The following is a 17,237-nucleotide window of genomic DNA, read 5'->3' on the forward strand; positions in this document are numbered from 1 at the left end:
GGCTATACCATAGTCGACTTAACCATTACCCTATGTTGGATATTAGGTGGTTTCTTTTTTTTTTCTGTTTTAAAAATACATTAAATTTTTTTAATGTAGATTGCTTTTCCAGATGCATATAGCTTTTTCTATATATAAAATTATTTTCTTAAGACAGAGTCCAGAAGCAATTATAGATCAAATTAATTATTAGTCAGAACTCTTGGTGCAAGGGACAGAAACACAGTTGTATGTTTTCTTACTTTTGCTGGAGAGAGCTGGATAAATCTAGCTTCCATCAGGGCTGTATCAGGTGCTCAGTTGACAACCTCAGGACTTTGTCTTTTGATTACTGATGTTTTTTTTTTGCTTCCCTCTGGCTGACTCTTGCCACCTGGTGGTAAAGATCGGCATTGGTAACTTTGTAGTTTATAGTCTTGACAAAGTCTTGAGAAAGAGTCTGTGTCCCTGAAACAATTACTGTGGTGGGGATGGGGGATGAAGTACCTTGATTGACTAAGCCTGTGTCATATGCCCCCAGTTGGGAGTTAGGTCAGCTCCAACCAAATTACATGGACTGACCAGCTTGTTTTAGAATGTCAGAAAGATGGTTCTCCCAGGATAGGACCTAGGAAAGACAGGAAAATAAATATTTTATTGAATGTCATTATTAAGTTATTTAATAATTATTACTATAATTTTCAATTTTATTAAATATTTTTAGCCATTGATAGCCATTGCTAAATGATTTCTAAAACTTTAAACTAGCCTTAGCAATATTTCTTATTTTGCTATACTCTCATCAACATTGGGTATTGTTATTTTCTAAATATTTCGGTAATTTAATAGATTAAAAATGGCACCTTATTTATATTTCCTTTTCTTAACATCTATCATAATTATTTTCTGTACCTGTAATTTAAACGTCTGCTTACTCTTCCTTTGGATAGATTTACTCCAGTTTACCAAGCTATTTTCCAATTATTGGTCATTTAGATTGTTTTAGAATTTTTATTTTTAACCTTTGTAGGTAATAATACTGCTAATCTTTTTATATACCCATAGGCTTTTGCCTCTACTAAATTTTTTTCTTTTGGAAAAATTCCAATGATGATATTCTAGCAACAGAAGTATAAACACATCTTTATGCCCAGTGCTTTTAAAGAATTTTACCTTTATATTTTTATCAGTATTATGTAACTATAGTTTTTGTATCAGATCTTACTAACATTGAGCATTATTTTGAAGAATATTTGTTGATAAGGGATAAAAAACTATCTCAAATTTTTTAAATTTGGTTTTAAATGAATGAGCATTTTTTTTCAGAGAATTCTCAGCTCCCATCTTCTCTTTACCTTGTATTTAGAGTATAAATACCAGATATACCCTGTGCTTTATTTTATTTCTTCTTCATGTGCCCAGGTCTGGTCCATCGAACTCACATGTCATCTTGTCGTGTGGATAAGCCCTCGGAGATAGTAGATGTTGGAGACAAAGTGTGGGTGAAGCTTATTGGCCGAGAGGTAAAGTTCTCTGCAGCTTTCATATGGTTAGAAAGGATTAGGAGAAGCTGAGATTTTCTGGGTATTTCATGATGATAAGTGTGTGTATGTTGTTAACTATGGCTGATGATCATGTTTTGAATCCTGCCACCATAATCTGACCTGAATTTAAACCTTCTGGTTGGCTATCCTACAAACTCAGAAGGGATGGTGTGAACTACAATAAGTACATGTTTATAAACCTCCCTCCCTGAAGTTTATCCAAATGGTGGATATGAAGAAAAAAAAAGTAAAGAACTAAAAGGAGGGAAGGAAACTTCAAAGAATTCCTACCAGGTACACTTCAATTCAGAGCAAAACAAAAAAGGACACAGAGTTTCCAGTCATTTTTCCTAATTTCTGGCACCATGCAGTATGAGGGAAGTGAGAAAGCTCTGATAGACCCTGTTAACGACGCCCTTCAGGGTACGGGGCTGTGAGTGTGGGCAGACCATAGGAGAAATATGAACATACACTGAGGCATGCCCTTCTACCAGAGAATGACAGGGGAGACAGGTCTGAAAGAGATATTATTCAAAAATATTTAAGTGCTTAGTATGTATTAGGTCTAAAGGATATAAGAGTGAACCAGACAGAGCTTATTTAGAATATAACTAGAAGAGACAAATGAAAATTAAACAAATTAGGATAATTATAAATAATTACAAATTATTATAAATGCTGTAATGGATTCAAACAGTATCAGAGGTAGATTTAGATAAAGTACTCAGGAATGGTCTTTCTGAGGAGATGGTATATGTGCTGAGACCCAAAGGAAAAGGAACTAGTCATATAGAAAGTTGGGATGAGAACATTCCAGGCAAAGAGAATAGTTGATGCAAAGACCCTGAAGTGAAAAAGGGCTACAAGTGCTGGAAGAAGCAAAATAAGACTAACATGGCTAACAATGGTCTTCATGTTTAAAGAGGCTCTATACTGAGTGCAAAAGTAGATCGAGTATACTAGAATGTTCTGAATCCCATTCTGGGCTCATGAATCTCTGAACCAATCATTATGTTGAACTTACCTAGAAGAAACAGTTTTACTTTTCTGCCTGGTTACTTCCACAGGCCTTGGATTTCTGAGCAACGGTCTTTGTCTTTTACCCCAGTATGTACAAAAATGAGACGAAAACCATTTCCTAAAATTCTTCTGCAGCAAGATCTGCCCATTATGTTTATTAATAACCCATCCTTCCCCCCTGCCCCCCACCCTGGCCCCAGCCCAGAGATCCTAGCACAGGACCTTGGCTATTAGAGGTGTTCAATGATCTACTTCGAGCTTTTGGTGACTTTGCTTTTGTCTTTTTCAGATGAAAAATGATAGGATAAAGGTATCCCTCTCCATGAAAGTTGTCAACCAAGGGACTGGGAAAGACCTCGATCCCAACAACGTTATCATTGAGTAGGTAAAAGGCTTGAAGAGGCTAAAATCTTTCCTTTCAAACCACAGAATGCTAAAGTGAATCAGGCTGACCTGGGAACTCTACCATTTATTATAGACTGAGATATTAGAGTTACATAACCATGTGTTTTTTGGTTTTTAGAGGTTTGAAGTGTTACAGGTAACATTTTCCTGCATAGAGTTCTAAGATGAAATGCTAACATGCAAAGCTCCTAGCATAGAAGTGCTCCATCGTTGGTTTTATTTCCTTCCCCTTATTTTTTTTTTGCTTCTGCCCTTTAACCAGTTAGCCAACAAGCATTCATGAGGTACCTGTTATTTGCCTCTCTCCATCACTAGGGCTGAAAAAGACTATATGGGAAGGTAGGGTAGTCTAGGAGCAACTCCAGTGGGTTTTAGACGCCTGCATCTTGGGATACACTGTGTTCTGAACACAACACCTTACTTTCATTGGCTCTTCTGACTTTTCATTTAAGAATGCAAAATTTTCTGTCCTCATAGGATAATGTCCAGTGATACAGGGAATTTGCCCTCTGTCTCAAAGTCTTTTTTGAATATATGACTGATTTCTAACCAGGGGTTCCTAGATTCCTAAGGTTTCCTTGAAGGAATCTTAGGGCTTTAATAACTATTTCCAGTGTTTCAGAAAGCCAACCAAAACCATACATTTATCTTCAGTTTAACCACGACATTATTTTGTTGCTTTTGATGATAAAATATCACATCATTTATCTCATGCTAATCAGGTGCTGTCAGTGGCAGTTATTGATTTATTTAAAAAAAAAAAACAACTAACTGTTGTTTGAGTGAGATCTTGGTAGCGAAAAGTTTAGAAGCCCTTATGTTTATTGTTTTCAGCAATCAACTTAGGATATGAAGAAACATTACCTTAAAGGAAGGAAAGTGATATTTATTGAATACATACTATGTGCCAGGCATTATACAAGGCAGTTTATGTTCTATTATCTAATTCTAACAACTTGCAAAGGTGTTATATACATTTTACTTTAATATCCTTAGTTTCTTTCTGGCTCAATGCTTGGTAATAACTTAGTTTTATAGCAAATTATAGTGGGTCAGGGACTTGACTCTAGGTCTCCCTGACATTAAAGCTAATGCCTTTCACCACATGATACTTCTACTTGTTGCATGTGACTTACAGAGTTTTTCTTATTTCTATAGTTTAGTCTATAAATATTGACATGTTGGTAGGGCTGATTATTGACAAAACACTTTCCATTTATGGTGGAAATCTTTTATAACTCAGAGCTGAGAAATGTTACCTAGTTCTGACATTTACTAATTGCACTATAATAAATTGCTTCTGCTTCAAATAATCCTATGCTATACGGACTCATTAAAAAGCAATGAAATTTCCCAAAGCCACCCTTGTAAGAGTAAAATAAAAAAAGTAAGATGAAAGAGCTGCCTCTCTTTCTCAAAATGAGGGTAGAGGAGGGAAAGGGCTTTCTGGTTCGTTCTACACTAGACATGTCTCTACAACTTTTGTTGTAAATTATTTCTAGAGCTAAATCCAGGAAAGGAGCATGGCACAGTGCAAAGATGGCATGTTTTAGAGTTAGACTTGAATCAGAAAGAGTCTTAATTCTGCCCAAACTTAGTATATGCCTTTGAGCAGATTACCTAGCCTCTCTGAATCTCAATTTCTTGACTATAAAATGGAAATAATGACACCTACAGCTCAGAAAAGTCGGATGATTTAAATGAAATCTCATTTATAAAAGCCTAGCTTATCGTCTAGTCTATAGTAGAAACTTAATATATAATAGCTACTTATTGTTATAAAATGTCTCTTTGGTTTTTCTCTAATATCTGAGATTATCACACCTTTTCCTTTGAAAGAATATATAAGATCCATGAGAACATGGAGCACATCTTGTCTTTCTTATCTCCTATAGCAAGGGTCCTCAATCCTTGGGCCATGGACCAGTAGCAGTCTGTGGCCTGGTTGGAACCAGGCTGCACAGCAGGAGATGAGTGGCGGGCAAGCAGTAAAGCTTCATCTGTATTTGTAGCCTCTCCCCAGTGCTAGCATCACCCTCTCTGCTCCACCTCAGATTATTAGGCGTTAGATTCTCATAGGAGCACTGGTTCCTGGTGCCAGAAAGGTCAGAGATCACTGTGACCTATAGCACCTGATATATAGCAGTCATTTAGTTAGTGCATCCATTTACTCTTTATTCAACAAGTATTTACTGGATTTATATACTGTTTGAAGTATAGTGGCAATACCAAGGTTTCTGCTTAAGGACCTTAATGCCTAGTGTAATGAAATAATTATGCAAATAACTTTAAGGCAACATGTAAGAAATGCTAAAAGAGTGATTTAAAGAAAGGATTCTAGGAATTAGCTTTAAGAGGAAGAGTTGAATATCAGTCAAAGAATATGAATTTTGTTTAGCCTTTGAGTGGGAGAGTCTCCATACTCTGGCCTCACCCTGTTGTGCTCAATACCTTCATGTTGTCTTTAGTTACCCACAGTTAGCTTCCTTTCATTTGCCATCAAAATCTAGCTTTCTTATATTTCATTCCCTCAGGCCTCAAGGAATTAACAAGGTCATCTAATAAGTGATTGTACAAACGGAAGGAGGCTAAAGCCAGTTTTCCATTAGGTTTAGCCAGCATAGTATAGTCTTCAGAAAGAGCATTTATGAGTCACCACACTATAATTATCCATTTATATGTCTCCCTTTGCTTCTAGACTATAAGCTCCATGAGGAAAAGGACTGTGTCCTATTATTTTAATATACTTGTCATATCACTAGTATTAGCATCGGTGCTTGCTTATTAGTTGAACTGAAAAGAGAAAGATTAATCCAACTATGTGTACTAGATAGATTGGAAGAGGAGAATTGGAGGCAGGGAGACCAGTGAAGGGATTATTACTGTTTAGGTGAAATGTGATGAAACCTAAACTAACATGATGTCAGTGAGGGCAGAAAGGGAGACAGGTGGTAAGTGACACATTTGTTGGATTCGAGTGTTAGCTGGAGGTATGATTTGGCTTATGGTATGTTATAGAGTCCACAGAATATTGGGATTGATTATAAAAGGGTTTGTTTAAGCTGCAATTTACAGTCACTTGATAGCTGGGGTGCTTAGGCTCCTCTGGTAGGAGTATAATTGGTAAACACACTATGGAAAACTATTTGGCAGTATCTACTAAAAGCTGATGCCCTACAACCCAGTAGTTCCACTGTTCATAATAGAGATTATATCAAATACTTTACACCAACAGCAAAATACTTTATGGCAAATTAGAACAAACAACACACAATATGGATGTATTGCACAAACAAGCATAAAAAGCCAGACACAGAAGGGTCGATATTCTATGATTCCATTTATATGATTTACAAAACCAATCTATGTGTTAGGAATTAGAACAGTGGTTACCCTTGGGCGAGGCATGGTAACTAGAGGGGTTTCTGGGGTGCTGGTAATAATCTGTTTATCCGAGTACTGGTTATCTGGGTATGTTCAAATTGTGAAAATCAAGCTGTATGTTTATGAACAGTTTTCTGTATGTATATTTGGTCAGAAGTTTAGAATTTTTAAATAGTATTCTTGGAATGTGAACAAAGATTAATTCTGGCTGAAGGACTCAGGGAAGAAGACTTAGTAGAAGGAGAGGTAGTAATTGAGATGAGCCTTGAAATGTTTGTGTGAGGTGGTGAGGTGGGAGTAAAGAGGGAAAGCAGAGCATTTCAGAGAGAGAACTACCTGAGCAAAAGCAGGGAACCATCTGGAGAAGGTAAAATAGTCTGGTTTGGCTAAAGCGTATTGTACAAGTAAAGATGAGGCTGGAAAAGTCGGTTAGAGGCAGACTGCTAAAGGCCTCGAATACCAAGGTGTAAGGAATTTAGACTTGATTTTCCAGGAAATCTTTGAAGGTCTTTTAAACCCATGAGTGACCTTGTAAGGATTGTAGGTGGCTTAGCAAGATGAGTAATTATATCTTTATCTTCTGGGCATCAATGAGATGAAGTCTAGTTTTATTCATGATTATTAATTCAGAGCTTTGTCCTGAGTAAAAGAGAATGTCTATTTCATGTCGTTGCCTTCACTACTGGTCTCTTTATGCCCAGTGCTTTTCCTTTCTCCCCTGTATCTGCTAAAAGCAAAACAAAAAACCAGTGTACAGCATTGCTTTGCAATATCTCTGGCCACATCTCCTAAGGGGGCCAACAGTCAGAATCCTTTTCATTACAGGCAAGAAGAGAGGCGGAGGCGGTCCTTCCAGGATTACACTGGGCAGAAGATCACCCTTGAGGCTGTCCTGAACACTACCTGCAAGAAGTGTGGCTGTAAAGGTAAACCAAAGCCTCTGTCATTTCCTTCTTTCTCTCCCTGCTGATGGACCCTTTACAGGATGAGGGAGACAGCCTAGTGTGAGTTTAGCTCACCCTGTTTTTTAACCAAGCGATGGCCTCACCTGCTTGTGATGTCATTTGTACTAGACTCACATCACAGTTCATGGCTTGCTGCTTTTTCTGTTTCCTTTTCTGAATGCCAGCCCCGCTGCTAGCCCTAGTGGTGATACTATATTGTTACCACCTCTCCCCACTCTCTGCAGCTGATGCCCTACCTGGGCAAGGCCTCACGTATTATGCTAAGAAGGTAAGAGTGTTAGATTATGATTAACACTCTAAAATTTTATATCCAAGGATTAAAGGATCTTATTGTTCTGCTGCAAGAATTAAGCCAGTTAGAAATATATTTCTTAAGGATTCAAGTTAAATCCTTTCTTGCTCATCTCTTTAATTTCACAGTTGTGAATACAATATCCTTTTAGTAATAAAGAACACACACTAGTCACTTCCTTTTAGCTCTGTTTCCTCAGGTTTCCTGTAGCCTTAATTATTAAAGAGCTCTTTCAGCCTGACTTCCCTTGTTGGAGCTATAATGAGAGGGATTGCCAGCTTCTCATTTTCAGAGTGACCTCAATTCATCACCTCTTCTCCCTAGTCTTCCATCTACCCAGTTTGTTGATTTTTCTACAACAACTAGTTGAGGTTGTGGAGTTTAAGTCCCCTACTTATCATTAACACGGAGGAAGGGAAGAATAAAATCAAGAGGAAGAATACCTTCTCTGGGTAATTGTGGGAAGATTAGAGATATTTGGAAAATTCTATGTTGTATTTTCCTTCCAAGCACCATCCAGCTTCTGGACTCAGAGTTGCAAATTGGTTTACATATTGTTTTTATAATCTTATCAAATTCTTTGTGCCTCTGAGACAGGATCTGTAACAAGCTCAGACAAAACCAGCTCTGTAGCATCTGTTAAAAGGGCCCTTTTAACAGCACTATAGGTTCAGGGAGGGTAGGGTCATCTTACCTTCAACTTGTGTCCACCAGGTGTTACATGAGGCAGAGAAGAATAATGAGAGATGGAATTTGGCCCAGTCAGCAAAGGTTGGGCCAAAGGTGGTTGGTTTTGGTGCAGCAGAAAATGCACAGGGCAGGGAGGCAGAAGACCCCAGGTAAGTTTTAGCTCTGCTGCTATTTGTGTGACCTTGAGCTACTTCTGTTCTCTGGGGCTTCATATCCTCTGCAGATGCAGTGTTGGATTTGATGATCTCTGAGGCCCTTGCCAGACAGTCTGTGAATGTTGAGTGCCCCTAGGTGACTGTGCCTGTCTCTCTATCTGTTAGCCTGGATGCTGCCTTCCTGCCAGCTGCCTAAGAGCTATCTTCCTTCAGGGCTTTGGCCTGCCTTTCGGCTCCCTCTGCTAAGCATTCTGCTCTTTGGAGCAGCCTTTTGTTGTCAGGAATAAGTTCCAAATAGATCTTTAAAAATTACTAAGCCCCATTGCTAATAGGAGGCAGCACAAGCCAGCATCCTCACATCCTCTGCCATTTTCAAAGCAGCCCCAGTATTTCCCACAGCTCTAGGACCAGCTACTAGTCTGGCTCTCGTTGTGAGCAATGCTATCCTGAGGTGACAGAAAATCTGCTCTGAATCCAACAACTGCTCTGAATGAACTCAGTAATATCTCCTGAATCAGCTAGCCCCTTTCTGGAGCCTCTGGGGAAGATCTATCTGCTTAGAGGAAGGACTGCTTCTTCCCTCCCTACCTTTTCTACTTTTCTTTTGCAGGCCACTTTGCAAAGGATTGTTTCATGCAACCAGGTGGGACCAAATACTCCCTGATACCTGATGAGGAAGAGGAGAAGGAAGAGGCAAAGTCGGCAGAATTTGAGAAGCCTGACCCCACGAAGAATTCTTCCAGAAAAAGAAAGAAGGTGAGTACTATCTTTCTTTTATTTTATCACATTTTTTTTTGTTTTAAAATGAAAATGTATACTTTTAATAGAAACGCTGGAAATACTGAAAAATGTAAAGAATATTAGGATCTCCTGTAATATTTCTACCCAGAGAAACTCTTATAGTATTTTTGGTATATTCTAATCTTTTTTCTGGGTATTAATTTGGTATATTCTAATCTTTTTTCTGGGTATTAATTTGGTATATTCTAATCTTTTTTCTGGGTATTACACACACACATACATACACACGTGTATATATGATGCTACATATATATATAAACAATTATGGTCATATTAGATATAGTTTATATCTTTTTCTATTATACTTATCAAAAGGATTTTCTAATATCTTTAAGTGTTCTTCAAAACTTGATTTAAGCGCAGCATATGATATTCTACCCTATGGCTGTATGGTGTTTTATTTAATAATTTTTCTATTGTTGGATATTTTTGATTACTTCCAACCTAAACTTTTGGCCACATATCTTATTGTTTTCTTTGTATAAATTCCTAAATAAGATTACTGAGTTAGGGCTTTAAGGCTCTTGATAAATTTTATCAAATTGTCATTCCAGAAAGTACTTTTCTGTACCCAGCAGTGGATGAGTGCCTGTCTCACTGAGTTCTACCTCCTATCTACTACTTATAGCAGAAGAATTTATAAAATAGACATTGTGGTGTAGAAAAACAGCAGATTTGTAATTTGTAGCGTGCTACACAGAGAAGAAATGAAAAAAACTATTGTTTGGTCAGGAAATAGTGGTTCTTATATTGTGTAGTATTTTTCTAATTGTAGCCAAGTATTAAGTTTTAGGGTTTTGTTTATTTAAAGCTTCTGTTAATTTGTTCTAGGCATTACAAACCTAGGAATACAAAAACTGTGATAAGGTCCTTGCCCTCAGCGTACATTATCTACAAATAAGTATTAACTTCATTTTATAGGTGAGGGAAAAGTCCCATCGTAACTTTGTAAGAATCAATTACAAGAATAATAACTTATACAAGAATGATAACTTATTGATATGTCTGTTCTCTTCCTGGATGATCACATCTTTTCTAAGACTAGCTGCCTTGATGACTTCCATATTCCCAACAAGTATCCCACACGTACCTCAAACTTTGGCTTAGAGTCCATCAGACCTAGATTTGAAACTCTTCTGTGCTACTTACCAGCTATGTAATTTTGGGCTCTCTAACTTCAGTTTCTTAATTTTCAAAGTGGAATTGTTCTGATCTTTGATGGCAGTACTCCTTGCTTAATTATTGTTGGCTGTCATGACTATCATCATCTTGTCTTTAACCCTCCTTCCTACCTATGATATCCCACCTTCAACCCCAGCACCATAAAAACAATCAAAAACCTTGTTTCTATCCTTCTATCTTGTATTTCTTTTTTTAATGACATTAATAACCTGCCAGTCTCCTATGAAAGAAACCAATATGTCATTTATTTTCCGTCCCCCATCTAATCAGTCATCAAATCCTGTTGGTGGTATCTTTTAAGTATCTCAATTCTATTTTTTCCTCCCCTCACATTTCCTATTCAGATTTTTGAACTGGCCTAGGGAGATTTTAAAAATACACATTTGCCCTCCAACTCTTAGGGCCTGGGTCTGAGCATCTGAGTTTTTTTTTTAAGCTCTTTATCTCACTTATTGATTCTCTTCATTATGATTTTTCACCCTCTGCCTTAATTCTTAATGTTGGAGTGCTCCAAGGCTCTTATTACTTCCTTCTCTTCTCTAACTACTTTCCCCCTAGGTAATCTCATTCTGTCCTATGGTTTTGAGTGCCATTTATATGCTAATAGTCCCCTAAATTATTTGTATCCTTTTTAAAATCCAAATCTGTGACTCTGTCCCTCACTTTTTCTCTAGAACTTAAATTTGGATATTCAACTGCCTACTTGACATCTCCAGTTGTCAAGTTGACATCAAGCTTAACATACCCCAAAACATTTTAAATTTTCCTACCCAAAGCTGCACCTTCCACATTCTGCCATATCTCAATGAATAGATCTCTATTCACCCAGAATCGTAAGCCAAAATCTGCAACCTTTGGGTATAGTGTTTGTGGTTTTTTAAAATTGTGATAAAATACGCATAACATAAATTTTACCATCTTAACCATTTTGAAGTGTGCATTTCTTTGGCGTTAAATAAATTCATATTATTGTGTAATCAATAACATCCATCTCCAGAACTTTTTTATCTTGAAAAACTGAATCTCTGTACCCATTAAATAATAACTCCTCATTCTCCCCACTCCCCACCCCTGCTGACCACCGTGATTTCGACTTCTCTAGGAACCTCGTACAAGTGGAATTATATAGTATTTGTCTTTTTATGACTGGCTCGTTTGACTTCGTATAATATCCTCAAGGTTCATCCATATTATAGCATGTGTCAGAATTTCCTTCTTTTTTAAAACTGAGTAATATTCCACTGTATGTATTGGCCATATTTTGCTCATTCATTCATTCATTCATTCATTGTTGACTCTTGAGTTGCTTATACCTTGCAGCCCCTATGAACACAGTTGTACAAATATTTCTTCGAGACCCTGCTTTCAATTCCTTTGTGTGTATACCCAGAAGTGGAGTTGCTGGATATGGTAATCCTATTGTGATTTTTTTTGTTTTCGAGGAACCACTGTACTGTTTTTCATAGTGACTATACCATTTCACGTTCCTACTAACAGTGCAAAAGTTTCCAATAGAGTATAGTGTTTTATAATTGTTAATTAGGTAAAAGTGGATGGTGTTATTCACTTGTTCACTTTTATCTTTTCTCATTTTTTTAATGTTTTTTAATTCCCCAGAAAGTTTTAAAATATCCAATCAGACTGTATCTCTTCCTGTTTAAAATTCTTCAATGATTTCCCATTATCCTTTAAATAAAATCTAAACTGCCTCCTGTGAAAACAAACTTCTAACCCTATTCCTTTTCAGCTACTTCCTTTAGCAGGCAGTAAATTGTATCTACCTGAAACATTGTTTTGTCTTTTTTTATATATTTATTTTTACAGTTAACTTCTACATATGGCAAGGGATGCAAGTTTTCTATTTACAGTTGTGGTATAGTTTCCTTTTTAAGAAAAACTTTTTAAAGTAAAAAGGAAAGTAATAAAATTTTTAGCAAAAAATGTAACAGGTTTTAAACACATGGAGTAAAATCATGGCGATGTTATGGGAATGACTGAAACTTGGAAAACATTGATTTAGAGCAGTGGGGATATTATTTTAGTTTGATACTATTCTCCTGTGAACTAAAGAAATAAAAATTAACAAAAGCCCCTGCTTCAAGCGCTGCCCTCTTCTCGAAGCCCTCTGCAAAAATTCAGCATTGCCAGATTTAGCCTGGCTCCTTCACAGAGGCAACCCTGGATCCATCCTACCTGCAGTATTGCTTAATTTTGAACACGGGACTTGGCATGATTGATCGATTGATTGATTGATTGATTGATTTTATTTGAACCAAACAAAATTTATGGGAAGCAAGATCTCAAATGCTCTATACCGTTATTCTTCATGCTAAGTGTTTCTAGAGCCTTCCTTGTAGAAATCTGAGGGCTTGATTAAAAGAGGGAAAAGAGAAGTTTCCACTATATAACCTCATTATTGAAATATAAAACAAAAGAAAGGCAGCCCATAATCTGACTGCTTTACCAGAATTTCTTTTATCGTGGCACATATTTTCTACCATCTGTTTTCAAATGTTTTACCTAGATTTAATAAAATTGTGTGTACAATTTTATATCCTGCTCTTTTGCTTTGTCATAAGCATTTTTCCATTTTTGCCACATGGTCTTTTACTGCTCATTTGTAATAGCTACACCATATTACATCAGGTGGATGCTGAGGAATTGCATTTTTGGAAGCAGTAGAGTACTTAAGAACATGGGCTGCAGAGACAGGCTGCCTGGGTTCCAGTCTCAGCTCAATCCCCTCCTCATTGTGGAACTTTGCCTAATTACTGAACTTCTCAATCTGTTTCCTTTTTTGTGAAATGGGAATAATAAGCATCTACTTTATAAGGCTATTAGGATGCATGTAAAACTGAGCACAGTGCCAGGCATACAGCAAAGTCCAGTGTATGTCTGCTACTAGTAGGTGTTGCTTAAAAACAGAGGCTGTGTGGTCAGAGATTGTGTTCTAAGGCAGTCTTTTATATATTCTGAATATCAGTTTGTTATCAGATATATGACTTGCAGATATTTTCTCCCATTCTGTGGATTGCCTTTTTACTCTGTTGATAATGCCCTATTTTTTTTTCAGATTTACATTTTTTTAAAGAATTGTGATGAAAAAAACACATAAAACTTACCATTTTAGCCATTTTTCAGTATATAGTTCAGCAGTAGTGTTAAATAAATTCATGATAGTGTCTTTTAATGCATAAAATTTTTAATCTTGATGAAGTCTGGTTTTTTATTTGTTTGTTTCCTATACTTTTGGTGTTATATTCAAGGAATCATTGCCAAATCCAATGTCATGAAGATTTTTCCTGTTTTGAAAGTTTTATAGTTTTAATTCTTTATGTTTAGGTCTTTGATCCATTCTGAGGTTTGGTTTTGTTTTGTATATGGTGTGAAGTAGGGTCCCAGTTCATATTTTACATGTGGCTATTCAGTTTTCCCAGCACCCTTTGTTGGAAAGACTGCACTCTCCATTGAATGGTCTTGGCATTCTTGTCAAAAATCATTTTACCATGTACCTGAGGGTTTATTTCTGGCTCTCTATTTCATTAGTCTATGTCACACTGTTTTGATTATTCTTTGTAAGTTTTGAATCAGGAAATGTGAGTCTTCCAACTTTGTTCTTCTTTTTCAAGATTTTTTTGGTTATTTGGGGTCCCCTGGGATTCCATCTGAATTTTAGGATGTATCTTCTATTTCTGCAAAAAATGTCATTGGGATTTTGATAGGGTCACATCAAGTCCATTGACATCTTTACCATATTGTCTCCCAAACCATGAACACAGATGTTATTTCACTTATTTGTGTTGTCTTTAATTTCTTTCAGCAGTATTTTGTTCTTTTCAGAGTACAAGTCTTTTTGCCTTCTTGGTTAAGTTTATTTCTAAGTATTTTATTCTTTTTGATGTTATTTGTAGATGGAATTATTTTCTTAATTTTCTTTTTGAATTGCTCATTGTTTATGTATAGAAATGCAAGTGGTTTTGGGCGTTAATTTTGTATCCTGCAACTTTGTTGAATTCATTTATTCTAACAGGTTTTTTTGTGTGGAATCTTTAGGATTTTCTACATATATAAGCTCATGTCTGCAAACGGGTAATTTTACTTTTTAGTAGAGCTAGATTTTTAACCGTAATTCTATTTATATGTTCCAAGAATTTTTCTTTTTCAGCCTTTTAGGTCTAAATGATATTTGTCAGATTCCTAAAGTGGTTATGTGGTTATCTCACTTCTGTGTGTCTTCAGTTAAGTTGTTTTTGTTTTGCGTTGCTTAATACACCTAGTGCAAGTAGTTATTACTTTGTTTCTAAAGCTCCTTTGAGATATGTATTTCAGTTCACTAAAACAATTATTAAGCATTTGCTAGGTATGAAGCTCTTTATGACCTACTTAGTCAACCCATTATTCTACCCTCCATTGCTCTTCATTTAGTAGAGAAATAGTCTAATGAACAATGGCAGTAATAATCATCACACCTTCATTATTTTTTAAAGTACTTTTGTGTATATAAACTTTTAAATCATGAGTTCTCTTTGATTAAAAAGTGTTCTAGGGGGATTTGGTGTACAGCATCAGAAACATAGTCAATAACATTGTGATAGCATCATACAGTGTCAGATGGTTGCTGGATTTATCATGGTGATCACTTCTTTAGGTATATAAATGTTGAATAACTATGTTGTACACCTGAAACGAATATAATATTGTATGTTAGCTATGTTTTAATAAAAATCTTTTTTTTAAAAAATGTTCTAAAGTCGAAACCATTAAAACTTCCCCCTTGATGCCCACTGTTTCTCCCAAGGTATCATCTAGCATCATTGTCTTTTCACCTTATTGTTAATCTCTTTATTATCTTTTATGCCTTATATTTGTTTAACATTTACAGTTTATAAAATACTTTCATATTTTTATTTTTGTTTTATCCTTATACAGTTCTATGAGGTAGCCAGAGTAGATTATCCCATTATTTTATACATTAGGTAAATAGTGATTAAGAGAAATTATGTTCGTGAAGTCACACAATTATAAGAGATAACATTGAAATAACCCAGGTGTTCAGATTACTAATTCAATATTCTTTTCTGTGTACCACACTTCAATTATTCATTTAGCTCTTCAATTATTTATTTACTCAACAAATATGTATTGAGTGCCTCAAACATGTCTGCTGTATATTGTGCTTGACTTATCAGACCTCATAAGGCTACTTTTTTGCTAGTTTTCACTCTGTCGTCAGCTTCCCTTAGCAAACCATCTGATGTTATCTATTGATCTATTTCTGTTCACAACCATAAATCAAGATTCCAGACCTCCTGTCTGTTTCCTTTTGCCCTCTAAATCTTTGATTCCAACAGGAGGTTGGCTTTCCTTACTGGTAATAGCTTCTACCCAAGGTGGATGTTTTGGAGTCTGTGAAAGTGGCAGATTCAGATACCTGATCCAGCATTAGTTGGCTCTGGGAGCCAAATGTGGAACCAAGTGGGATCATCTGAAGGGAAATGCCTTCAGTAGTCTATGTTGTCATACAGGTCTGTGGTTAGCAGGAATGCCTAATGTGTGGAAGACATATGTGATGGACAACTCATAATAAAATAAAGGTCATACTCAGCATCTACACTGAAGTTGCTAATAGCATAAGGAGAAAGATAAGCAGCCAGGATATCGCTGGTGGCCAAAGACAAACACTCTCTTCAAGCAAAGTATTGGCTCTCATAGAAATCCAATGACAGGAAATGAAGTATGGCTTACAACTGGAATTGGAAAGTCAGGAACAGGCTGTTGGGTTCTCATCTCTACTTCACGAGACTGATTCATTTTCCCACTCCTCTCTGTAGTCTGGTGGAAGAGAATGTCTAATGCAGAGTCTCTATGACAGGAGAAGGAGCTAGGCAAGTTGGGGAACCAGGAAATGGCCCAGGATAAAGAAAGGGTGTCACCTGTTCCACATAATGTTTGGCACATAATAGGCGTGTGCTAATAACTTTCTTAGAGTAGACAGACTCCATAATCTCTGCTTTCTGAAGCTCCTCAGGTGCCTTCACTCAGTGAGACCTGCCTTCAGTTTGAAGAATAATAGAGACTGACTCCTGCTGCTCATAGTAATAATGAAGGGAGCAGTGGCAGGAGTAAATCCACCCTCTTTTTATCAAATATACATGTATGGAATGTGTGCCTTTGTCCAAAAATCTCGTAGGCATTGGTTTAGTTCTATATACCTATTTGGTACCATGACCATTTTTATCTCAGTGTCTGAAAATTATAAGCCATTTTCATTGGGCATAATTAGAACAAGAGGAAGCTGTGTGTTAGAAATGGAAATGGAATATGAAGTGGTTGGCAAAATAGGAATAGAGATTTTTGTAGTGAAGCCCTGGATAATATTCCATGAACCTGCGGTCTGCTTTGCTGGCCTCTTTCGCTTACTGTATGCCATTGTGGGTCATTCTGAATCAGTTCTGTATTATGAGGAGTCATGTACCGTGGAGATCAGCCTGCCCACTGATCATAGTGAAGTTTAACTATGATCCAGATTATAATTTTTTTTTGGCATAGCTACTATCATTACTTTCTGCTGTACTACATATAGAAGAACAGAAATAGGAATGTCATCCCTTGGTTGCAGTGCTGTCTCTGTCCTCTTGTCTAGAGAACTTCCTTTGATGCCTATCTATGAGAGAGAGAAAGAGATTGCTAGCCCTGGGCCCATTTTGCTAGAGCACAGAGTCTGGTGTAGTCTATGCAGAAGCTTTCAGTGATTCCCTTTCTGTGGAGTTCCTTTAAGACCCTTCACAATCTATCCAACTTCCCAGCATCATCATTCACA

The 17,237-nt window shown here is 36.6% G+C and overlaps 1 protein-coding gene across 2 annotated transcripts in view; it reads left to right on the forward strand.

Moving 5' to 3' along the window:
* The window catches only part of ZCCHC17 (zinc finger CCHC-type containing 17), a 48,585-nt gene that overhangs the window by 23,323 nt on the left and 8,025 nt on the right, over positions 1–17,237 (forward strand). For both annotated transcript variants that reach the window (XM_011357806.2, XM_011357807.2), the window contains 4 exons: positions 1,402–1,502; positions 2,833–2,924; positions 7,158–7,258; positions 9,045–9,190. In XM_011357806.2, coding sequence (XP_011356108.1) covers positions 1,402–1,502; positions 2,833–2,924; positions 7,158–7,258; positions 9,045–9,190 — 440 coding nt within the window. The remainder of the gene's footprint in view (positions 1–1,401; positions 1,503–2,832; positions 2,925–7,157; positions 7,259–9,044; positions 9,191–17,237) is intronic.

This window comes from Pteropus vampyrus, unplaced genomic scaffold (genome assembly GCF_000151845.1).
Source record: "Pteropus vampyrus isolate Shadow unplaced genomic scaffold, Pvam_2.0 Scaffold36, whole genome shotgun sequence".
Taxonomy (NCBI): domain Eukaryota; kingdom Metazoa; phylum Chordata; class Mammalia; order Chiroptera; family Pteropodidae; genus Pteropus; species Pteropus vampyrus.